Genomic DNA, 11,152 nt, shown 5'->3' on the forward strand with positions numbered 1-11,152 from the left:
AACGCCCGCAGCACAGGAGACCCCAAGGTGCACCAAAGAGCAAAATAGGTGAAGCTGACACAAACAGCCAAGTGAAAATTTCACGAATGTCATGGCAACTAGTATGTTTATGAAGATCCATCAAGATAGCAAGGATCGTCAACAGTTCCATTCTCAAAGCAACCACTTCTAACAAATAAGATGTCTTTTTTTTGAGAAAATTCATGCTATAAACAACTGAAGTGAAGCTAGCAGTGCAGGCTTGTAACTGATATTTGGTGGTCTTCTCAGTGGCCACTACCAGAACAACTTAAATGTTACAAAAATGAAAAAGAAAACAAAACAACTGCATAGAAGTTCACCATAACCAAAGTAATACTTTCATCAACAGCTTGAAACTTTAAAATTCCATTAGCCAGTACGATGAAATAAAGCCGGTACAGGAAAAGTTGCTGCATGAAAATCTTTCTGATCTTCACTTGTGAAAGAGGAAAAAAAGGCAAAAGCTGTTACAAGATCGATACTTTTCAACAAATGTAAAGCCAAGCCACATTTATACAAGACTCGATCTTCGAATCAACCCAACTGCACCAAACATTCATCTGCATTTTTAAGGAAACATCAGCTCACCATGCTAAGATAATGTGTGAAGTCCCAACGAGTCAATTTTGGCACCAACAACTTCATCTACAAAAACTGCACTTCTTCATTCTTTTTGCATTCTTATATACAGAAGAGGAGAGAGATTGTGTTGATTTCAGTTATTCAGAGAATATCATTGCCCTTGAGAATGTTGTACTTGCAAAGAGGGCAGGTTGCATTGATCCGGAGCCATCTGACAATGCACGTGGAGTGGAAATGATGGTTGCATGGAAGTGCATGGAGCTCAGTTCCATCTTCATATGGTGTCAGACAAATGCAGCACTCCTGAAAGGAGGAGAAAAATTCAGATACAGCAAAAATCTACCTTAAATCACCCTGTTTTTCAAGTATGTCGAGAATAATAGGACATCCCATCCACCGAAAGGACAGGAACATTCTGTACCAGACTGGTGATAGTGTTCCAAACTCATTCAAGCAAAGCTATATTGCAATTAGTAGAATTTGGACACACAAGCTTATAGGATTTATGGTCCACACATGATTATCTGTAAGATGTAAGTCCTAACAAATGGTGCACAAAATGCAATTATCGATGCACAAGGAAACAGTGTAGAGAGTTAATGCAAAGTCCAAGAGCCCAACAAATATGCTCCAATACCAGAAAAAATGACCAAAGAGGACAAGACTCGGAATGTTTTGGAGTAAACATAACCGACTGAAAAGGCAGGTTAGTAAAATAAAAACTGCAGAACAAGATTAGTATAAGAAACTTAGATATGAAAGGCAATTAATGGCATATAATCAATATTCAAATAATGGTAATAATCTAGAAGTTTGCTGAAGGGACATAAATATTCTGGTTTGAGTTACAGGAAAACTGTAGATTCACAACGAATCAGTCAAGATACTATGAATTACAATATTAACAAGACAAGCTTATGTAAGTGCCAATTCACAACTGTTAGTGTTCTTAATCAAAGATTTAAGTAGCAGTGCCTCCTGGTATTGCACACCACCTTGTTTTTGCTGTACCAGCACTAAGAGGCATACTGTCTTCGCAAACTACTATACCATACTAACAAGGTACTGCACAGGTATGGATACTTCAATTCTTTCGTCATTGCACATTCTCCCATGAGAAATAGAGAAAGAGTTGCTTCTTTATAAAGAACCCCACAAACCCCCCCCCCCCACCCACCCTGCCCCACAAAAAGAAGTCACTATGACAGATTATCTTCGCAGTCATTCATTTCAGAATTTTAATATTTGATATTAATATAAAGAAAGCCAAAAGTCAGAAGAAATGATAGCAACGAAATGTCCTGTATTTCCAATCTAATCTGCACCTCACAACCAACCTCTGATTGTCAACTTCTGGGAGAAGGAATAAGAAATGTTTAATTGCCAAAATGGGAATTAAGTGACCAGACAGAAAAATTCATGGAAGTCCATCATTATCTACATCTGCACCTTCACTGATTCGATAGATTTTACAGTGAAACTATAAGCAACGGACAAAATTAAAATGGAAGAAGAAATCAAGAAACTTGAGATTTGATACCAGCAGGATCAAGATCACAGCTAAATGCCCAAATCCCTAATAAGACAACACCTTCACTAGCCAGAATGAACATTTTACAAGATGATCCTGCTAGACACGATGTCAATCACATTGGACTTTGGCTCTTTTCCATCACAAGCTCTTATATCAAGCTTGATCTTAATTGACCTTAATTGTGTTTTTCAGCCTCTGAAAGAGAAATATCTGAATGATGGATTAAAGTTACAAAGCTAATCACATGATTTACAAATCAAAATGGCTAAGCGAAGGCTGAGTTGACCACCCAAGCCCATATAGTCTAAGACAGACCCAGGCCTAACCCCACCGGACACCATGTTGAACCTACCAGAACTTGGCTCCTTGCCACCACAAGCTCTTAGATGAAGTCTGACCTTCATTGGTGCTTTTCAGCCTTCAAAAATGAAATGCTTGACTAAAGGTTTAGAGTTGTAAAGATAATTAAACTTCAATAGTCACTCGAGTTAGCTAATAGAAATGAACAATTAAAACTAAGAATGTCTATTGGTTAATGGTAGATTAACTAATATCTCATATTCTCATACACAAATATGTGAAAATTTGAAGATTCGACATTCTATGTTTTATGAATCAGATATGGAAGACTTGTTGAACCCAAATATAAACCTAATCTAACCTGACCCAAATTGAATATGAATATTGGCTGCGGTCTGGGAGCTTAATTTAATAAATTGAATTATTTGGATCTTTTTCATCTGGTAGCAGAACTTGATGCGGGCAGTAAATCTGACAGGTCCACATCCAAACTCTTAACCTGAATACAAAATGTCAAGGTCCAAGTTATGCCAGTATTAATCCCAACTTAGCCTCTTTATAGCCTAATCTTGATACTCATTTGCTATATTAAGATCCGCAAGATCCATGTATCTGTTCGTCTACCTTTTACATTAGTTGATTGTCTATACAGATAACCAACATGGTTGACAACTTCGTGTCTCTGGCATTAAAATAATCATTATTACTTGTGATGGTCATTATTTAATACTGCTTTCACAACTTTACGAAGGATACAGGTTTAATTACTAGCTAATGAGCGTCATTTTATTCACTATTTTAAGTGTTTGAATTATTTAGTTGTTCATGCATGATGTGTAGTTTTTTAAGTGATTCTCTAATTATTCCACAACTAGAGCAAGCAAGAAAAAAGCCATCATGGCGAACTTAGTTTTCATTACCCTAATTACTCATGTCAATCTTTGTTTAGCATTTGGTAGGCGTGCAAGGATACCATCTTTACTTACGATGTGATTAGAAGAATTATCTTTACATACTTGATTATATTTTTACAGGTTTTGTTCCTTGAAGAGAGAAGCAAGAAACCTCATCTATCTTCATCTTTTGCTTGATTACTCAAACCTTGTGGAAGAAAGCAATTAATAAGTACAGACTTAAAATCTGAAGAAACCAAATGAAATTAATTTCTTGGACTGGCAATGTAAAATAAAATTCTAAGATGGGTACTGCCTATTTTTTGACATCCTCTAAGCCTAGTTTGGGTAAAACCATTAAGCTAAATAAAATGAACAGACTAATAAATGACAATCAGTTAGAACTTAAGTTGAAAAATAGGGAAAATATCTATAAGTAATTATAAATATAATTCCATTAGGTGAGTCTCATCACAACAGTAAATCTAGCTCTATGGAAATTATATGTTTTATGCAAGTAACATAGGTATGGATTTCATATATGCTATGGTACCTTATGAAGACACGTACATTAATTTAAAATCTAATTAAATAGTAACATAATTGGCATTTATTACATTTATAATAAAGTCAATTAATCAAATAACCTTGTATTTGCATTTCCTTACCGCATCCTCATGTACTAAAACACGTTCACTTGTTGACATTCCACCATTATTTGCAATGGGAACCATCAATCCTTCTTCGGTTGTCTTTTGTCCATTGTCAAAATGCTCAGCATATCGATATCTCGAAAGAATGCTAATATCTGCATCTGATGCACCTTCCTGTTGATTCAGAACAAAATGAATGAACATTGTGAGCTCTTTTGAATCACTTCTTTCTTGGTTGACTATTGAATCCTCCTACTATTCTTACCTGGCCTGCCACAGCATAAAGAATTGCAATAATGCAAGGCAAGCAGCAGCAAAGTGCAATCCCAATAATGCAGGCCAAAGCCACACAAAAGATCGCAAAGAAGACATCAAATGCTAGGAAAACTACAGTCAACCTGCAAAAGTCATAATAAAGAAAGATAGATTGTTAGGAAGTACTTGCACATACAAAGAAACCAAATAATTTTTGACAGGCAATCAGATCCTATTGATCACATTGAAAAGCCAGAAAATACATTGACTAAAACTGAAGAGGGGTGAAAGCGGTGTTTGTTGAAAGAAAAGGGGGTGGGGGCAGGGGGAGAACTGGAAGTGATTGACCGGTGGTATTGAGTTGCCTTTTTATTTAGGGGATTATAAGCATCTAAATTATTATGCAAAAGGTTAAAAATCTCAAGTCAATCCAGATGAATTATTATAGGAGGAATTGTGAGAAAAGTGGGTATAACTTATTTCAGCAGTTGGAAATTCACTACATGCCATCAACATACCAACATCCAAGATTCAGCATAAATTGAAAGAGAGAAAATATGTTGGATCTTTGTTTTCAGAAATTCATCAAAAATGTGATCCCCATACAGGTCATTCTGACAAAAGAATAAAAAAGGTCCTAATCATATAAAAAATTCAAAAGAAAATCTTAATTAGCATCTCAAATAAAATTTATAAGAGTCACCGAGAAACTTTAATCCTTTAAGAAACTCGGCACACTATAGGCAAAGGTTCAATATATCAGCAAAGGTGCAATATTTATGATAGAATAAGCTAAAATCAGCAGTGTAAAACAATCTTGAGCACATGCTCTTTCAATAACAGTGGCCAGGAGGTGGCAATATCTTCGGTCATCAGGCCGTAAGGCTCAGGACTAGGGTCCTAGCAGTTGTCAATCAAAGTCCTAAAAAGCTCAAGATATTGATGGTAATCAGTGCATATACCAGACTATATAATCTATACTCCCACTTGGTATGTTCAAAAAGAAAACAAGAAGTAATTTCCAAGATGAACATTAAGCTTACCAGTAAAGCCTTGGAGCATTTTGCAAGAGAGTTTCACCACCAGAAATCACCCAATAGAAGCCAATAATCCACCACAGAAAGGATGCCATGGTATTGAGAGATTCACATCGTTTTGCAGCACTGACACCAGTCACCATTGCATATTAGAATTGTAATTTCTAAAAGGCAAAGAACTAGCACATATCTGAAACACATGAAACCTAAAATATTTTGCTTAAACAAGAGGGGCAAATGAAATGAGAATAGGTGACTGAAATTACAAAGAGATTTATTCTTTTGTTGATTGATAAAGATGACAAAGAGGTACATCCTTCTCTTCCAAGGGAAAGATTTGAACAATTCATGAAATTATAACATCATACATATAAACATTTTTTTACTCCTCAGATTATAATGCCACGTGGACAATGTTAAGTTTATCAAGTGACAACACATATTGCAGCGTATCGATAGTTAATGGACACTTCTTTAAATTCCTTACTTTCATTCTTAGGAAAGAGTCTATGTAATACCTGTTCACAAGAATCGAATGTGTTCAAGGAGTTCAAGTTTTGAGTTTGTTTCGTTAAAATAAAAGTTTCAGTGAGTTCATATGTTTACATTTTTTTTTTTGTTAAGTAAAAATTTAGTATTATGTTATAATTTTATAAAATTTCCATATTTTTAATAGTAGTGATGGTGGAAGTAGAAATAGTTCAAATGCTCTGGCTTTGTTTAATGTTTTTGTGTGGCTAGTAGATGCCCATATATAAGAAGAGTGTATTTATAAAAAGATGCTTTTAAAGAGTTCATTAATAGATGCTCTTAAGATCAGAGACATCATCAATCATTTCTCTTAAATCGGTCACATGCATTAGCAATATTTCTCCTAACCCAAAGTCCCCTCACACAACAAACCACTAAAATAGAATTATCCTCTAAAAAAGTATTGCCTCAGGACAGCAAGGCCCACAATTCTATGCATATTTGTTCATACTTGACCTTGTTAGTGTGATTTATCTACCCTTTACTGAGCCTCGAGTACCCATTTTCTCATAAAGGAAGCCTTTTCTGGTTTAACAAACCAGAAGCAGGATCCCTGCATTTGGATCATGTACCAGGAAACTTCTAGTTAGGTTGCACAGCTACTCTGTAATATCTTAAGAAACTCACTCCCGCATGAGCTTCTCAAGTGTTTCCTTTTTTTCCCCCTAAGAGATCCCCTTACCTGCACCTGCACCAACTCTGCTCCCACATACTTCAGCTTCAGGTACTAAGATTTGGATAAACTCACTGTAAAATCCTAATCAACAGAAAAGAGCAGAAAATTAGGAATACAAAATATTCAACCATTTGAGATCAACCTTCTGCACAGCCATGTCCGCAAGCTCTGAACAAGAGCAATCTAATTGGCATAATTAGTCACAATTTAGCCGAAGATCAGACAGCATTCCAGCTTGAACAATATTGCAAGCATATAATAAGTTTTGGAGGCATTACTTTCTGATCAAAATTTGATTTACATTCAGCCAGCTACTGCTAGTTTCAAGATTTTTCCAGGTTCTTCTAGTCATACTTATGGATATTAAAAACAAATGTTGAGCTTTAGGTAGAAATTCCATTTAGCAGACTTGCGTGGGCTAAGTAAACTTCCCTGGCATGCTAAGTGTCCTCCACATTATCTTCTTGCCTTTTCATTCATTCTTACCTCTGCATATTCCTTGCATATATTTATCATCATCCCCCAACATTTGGGCCATGGCAATGGATCCACTTTGTGAAAGTATATCAGAACTCCCAAAACACATAGTCGTCATCCTATTGATGAAAATAAAAATATTATATTATAGGATAACACTATAATGAAACTCAAAATTCAATTCATAACTGGTACACTTTCATCCAATACTAGAAGACTTTGTCCCGGTACAAGCTGCAGTCCTTGAATCCAAATGTAGTTATTTCTCTCCTATGCCAACTAACATTCTATCCTAACAAAATTGTTCTCTTCCTCAATAAGAAACTCAAGGGCAACTACAAATAAGTCCCATTCTTTCTAATATATCAAGCACCTGACTGTTGAGCTGCTGAAGAACTCCTCACATGCTCCTATACTATATACAGCTCCAGAACACATCCCAGCCATCAAAAACCTCCCCTAGTGCGTCATATTTCGTCAAACCATGTCCCCAAAATTTCCAACCCTCAAAACCCAATCCCTGCTAAGGAATTTGCTTATTCAAAAATTCTAAAGCGACGCATTCATATCACCATCTTTCCCTCTCTCCTCCTACAGATTCACATAGTCCTCATGGCTCCAGATTGTTAACTGCACAATATCATTTAAAAAATAACAAATAAACATTACAGGAGAGCACAAAATTTAAACTCTCCTCCCCATTTAAGCCCTTCATTACTTTGGAATAGGTTAGGGCTCAACACTAGAACCAAAGTACCAAAATTTCTCCTCTTAACCACCTCAAATTCAAATCTAACAGCATAGCTCTTTATCTCAATAAAAAAAAAAAAGGAAAAGAAAAACCTCAAGAGAAATCACTCAGACTTTCACATAAATCAAGCAAACCTTGGCAATATGAGATTACCATAATTTTCATGTCATTGAAATTTAAAACAAAACCACATAAACCCTAACCCTAAGTATAAAGAACAAAAAAAAAAAAAAAAATCCCAACTTTCGTGAAAGTTCAACAAATTTTGGTCAGACATCGAACCTCACATACCTGGACTGCGGACTTCTCCCCGCTCCGCCCTCCTCCCCATCCTCCTCACTGTCGCCGGCATCGGAGTCCGACCGCGCCCTCTCCCCGCCGCCCCCCTCCTCGACCCCGCGCGGCCGTGCCCTCCGCCGCCGGTACTCCGCCCAGACCAGCGCCACGTGGACAACACACTGGACCGCGTACCCAGCGATCCAGATCCGAACCGGCGTGTTGGGCCGCTCTCGGGTTGTGGCCCCCAACACCGCAACGGACACCGCGGCGAAGGCCAGGTTCCAGGCGATGTCGAGCGCCACCACCGGCCGGGAGTAGGCCCAGTCGGCGCGCCGCTCCTCCAACTGCCGTGCCGCGGTCTCGCGCACCAGCATCGAGGGGCCCCGCCGGCCCGCCGCCCGACCCAGAATGGCCGCCACCCGGCTCGGCCTAGCCGGCGCCCGGGCCGGCCGAAGCAGTGGCTCCGGGGAGACCGTCGCGGTCGAAGCCCCTTCTTCCATACCCCTCTCTCTTTCTCTTCTCTCTCAGGTCTTTCTTTCTTTACCCCACTATATTAATAGGTAGAAACTAGTGACATTCCTATACAAAAGAAGAGAGCCAACCCCATGAAGGAAAGTTCTCTCTTTATATATTTATATATATATACGTATAAATATTTTTTTATTTTTTTTTTTTTTTTGGTGAGAGGAGCTCTGGAAGTTGCTATTATGGTTTTTCTGTTGGCTTTCTGGTGGGATGCGGGAAGAACGGTAGTTGTGATTTGGGCTAGGGATCATATTTTGGATGTGTAATAATCTCGACGATTGTATGTTGACGGATTCTATGTTTCGTTTGGGATTCGTTTGTTACGGATTTGATGTTAAACAACATATGAAAGTTAGGATGTTTGTAGAATTTGTTGTTGCTAATTCGTTTATGTTTTCAGGGGTTTTGACTTGTTGGTTTACCCAGTTCGGTGAGCCTCGGCAGTGCGTTTGGGATCAGCGAACAGCCTTTTCAACCAATGGAACTGTTGAATTGTGATCCTATTGGGCCCCACATGAACTGAAGACATGCCAGCTGGACTTAATGGTGAGTGGAAGAAGTTGTTTGCTGTATATAAGAGGTTGGGGATCTCTGTTTTTGCTGGGTCTGTGGACATAGATAATAATAATGTTTTTGTTTTTCTTCTCCTCCTGATTGATAGGGGATATATTAAGTCATTAACCATTAGCTTAGGTTTGTTAGGCTGGGTAGATGTTAACGAGGCCAGCGGGTATCGCAAACATAAAAGAAAAACTCGGCTACTGCACGGACGGAAAGCTCGCCAAGCCAGCCGAAACGGTTGCCCCAGGCCCCTTGCTAACAGTCATAGGGGTGGCAATTGGTTAGCCGGGCCATAATCTCTGAAATATAAATTCATATCCGAATCCAATCTATTTATTAAATAAATAATTAAATTAAATTTATATAATTTATTCATTAAATAAATCAAATCAGATTAAAAAAATTAAATAATTTTAAATAGATTAGATGGATCAACTAATGATGCGTTCCGATCATTAAATAAATTAAACAAATCAAAAATTTGAATCTGAAACATATTTAATAAATGGATCTAAACAGATTAATCCGTTTATGTTAAAGACAAATCTGCTTAAAGCGGGTCATTAATCGTCAATCAGTTTGACATTTTAGATCATAAATCGCCACTTTAATAACATATCGATCAGGTGTTTGTTGGTAGTCTTGTTCATAGGCTGGACTTGGGCCGAGCTTTGCCCACAAGTCAACAATTTATTTAGACCCAAACGTAGCCCAGCTCGGCCTTCTGGGCCTTTCCCTACCGTCCAAGCCCGGCCCTTGATTACACTTCAGGCTTTAGATTGAGCCTCAGACTTTATGATATTTTTTTATCTTCTAAAAATAATTAAAAATATATAATTTGAATAATTAAATATTACCAACAATCTACAAGATGTATGTTGCATTCAAATCTTTTTAAAATTATATGCCATATGTTGATTATCATTCAGGCCATATTATTTACCCTCCACTTTCAAGCTTGAGCAGTTTTTTCTGATACGGACGAAGAAAGTAAATTAGTCAACTATAGGTAGTTAATGTGCAAATCTTGACTGATACAGGCCATTGAACTTTTTTTATTTTGATGGCTGTAAGGATTGGCTTTTTGTGTAGACAGCTATTTAGATTAGCTCTACAATTTGTGTGATGTCCGCTTATCGATCTGTGCAACATCAGCTCATTAATCTACTATAGGTTGACTTTTCTACCTACAAGAGGTTAGCTCATCTTATCCAGATGGATATAAATCTTCTATATTTATAAAAATTTAATTCTAAGTCCATCACTTATAATTATATAAAGAAATATCAGAGGTTGGCTCGTTGAGATTGTTGCCTTTTGAGATTGTCTTGAGAGTCAGTTGCAAAATGCTTACCTTCTACTCATCAATTGATTTTGCTCTTTTTTATTTTTTTCAATAAAAATAGAGCATTTAATTTTTGATATAAATATATTCAAAATAATTAAAAAATAAAATATCTTTAAGGGAAATAGAAATTTTATGTAAATCGATCCATAAATGCGATCTAAAGTACTTTGTAATGGGTTTATTAATTTTATTTGTACCTTATTATGTTGCCATCATGTTGATATTGAGATCGACGTGTTAAGATTAAAGTGCCTAGAAATTAAACTATTATTATTATTATTATTATTATTATATAATTGACTGTGGTTAAAAAATATATAACATATATAAAGGCATAGCCTGTCCTTTCTCAAAGGTGCACAACTGCCAAATATTGGTCTCCATGCTTATCCATCCATTAAGAACAATCAGATTAGAAAAACTTAAATATTTTACCATATCTTGTTATGAATTATTCCTATAAATTCACCAACCCAGGTGCTTCCACCATAAACAAAGTTTTTATTTACATTACATGAAGGCATCTTCTGTTGCTCTCCTCATTTTGTTTGCATTTCTTATATCAAGTGGTAAGAAATTTCTCTTTTATTTGCTCCCTATCTTTTCATTTTATATGATTAAGTAATATAAACTCCTTCCCCCCATATCATGCGCTCCTTAATTTCTTTTATTTCATTTTTTAGGCAGATAAGTAGGGAAATTATTACTTGAGGAAGGTGCATATTTGGT

At 36.8% G+C, this 11,152-nt stretch overlaps 1 protein-coding gene across 2 annotated transcripts; it reads right to left on the bottom strand.

The window, feature by feature from the left end:
• Positions 1 to 343: 343 nt before the first annotated feature.
• Positions 344 to 8,598, bottom strand: LOC140851957 (E3 ubiquitin protein ligase RIE1-like). 2 transcript variants are annotated; one of them, XM_073244419.1, is made up of 5 exons: positions 8,002 to 8,598; positions 5,282 to 5,401; positions 4,249 to 4,381; positions 3,999 to 4,157; positions 344 to 906 (listed from the first exon to the last, which is right to left on the bottom strand). In XM_073244419.1, the coding sequence occupies exons 1-5, from the start codon at positions 8,487 to 8,489 to the stop codon at positions 745 to 747; spliced, it is 1,062 nt and encodes a 353-aa protein (XP_073100520.1). In that variant the 5' UTR covers positions 8,490 to 8,598; the 3' UTR covers positions 344 to 744. The 2 variants fall into 2 exon arrangements, with proteins under 2 accessions (XP_073100520.1, XP_073100519.1); XM_073244418.1 differs by having other exon boundaries at positions 7,993 to 8,598.
• Positions 8,599 to 11,152: the final 2,554 nt, after the last annotated feature.

The sequence above is a fragment of the Elaeis guineensis genome, chromosome 10 (genome assembly GCF_000442705.2).
Source record: "Elaeis guineensis isolate ETL-2024a chromosome 10, EG11, whole genome shotgun sequence".
NCBI lineage: Eukaryota > Viridiplantae > Streptophyta > Magnoliopsida > Arecales > Arecaceae > Elaeis > Elaeis guineensis.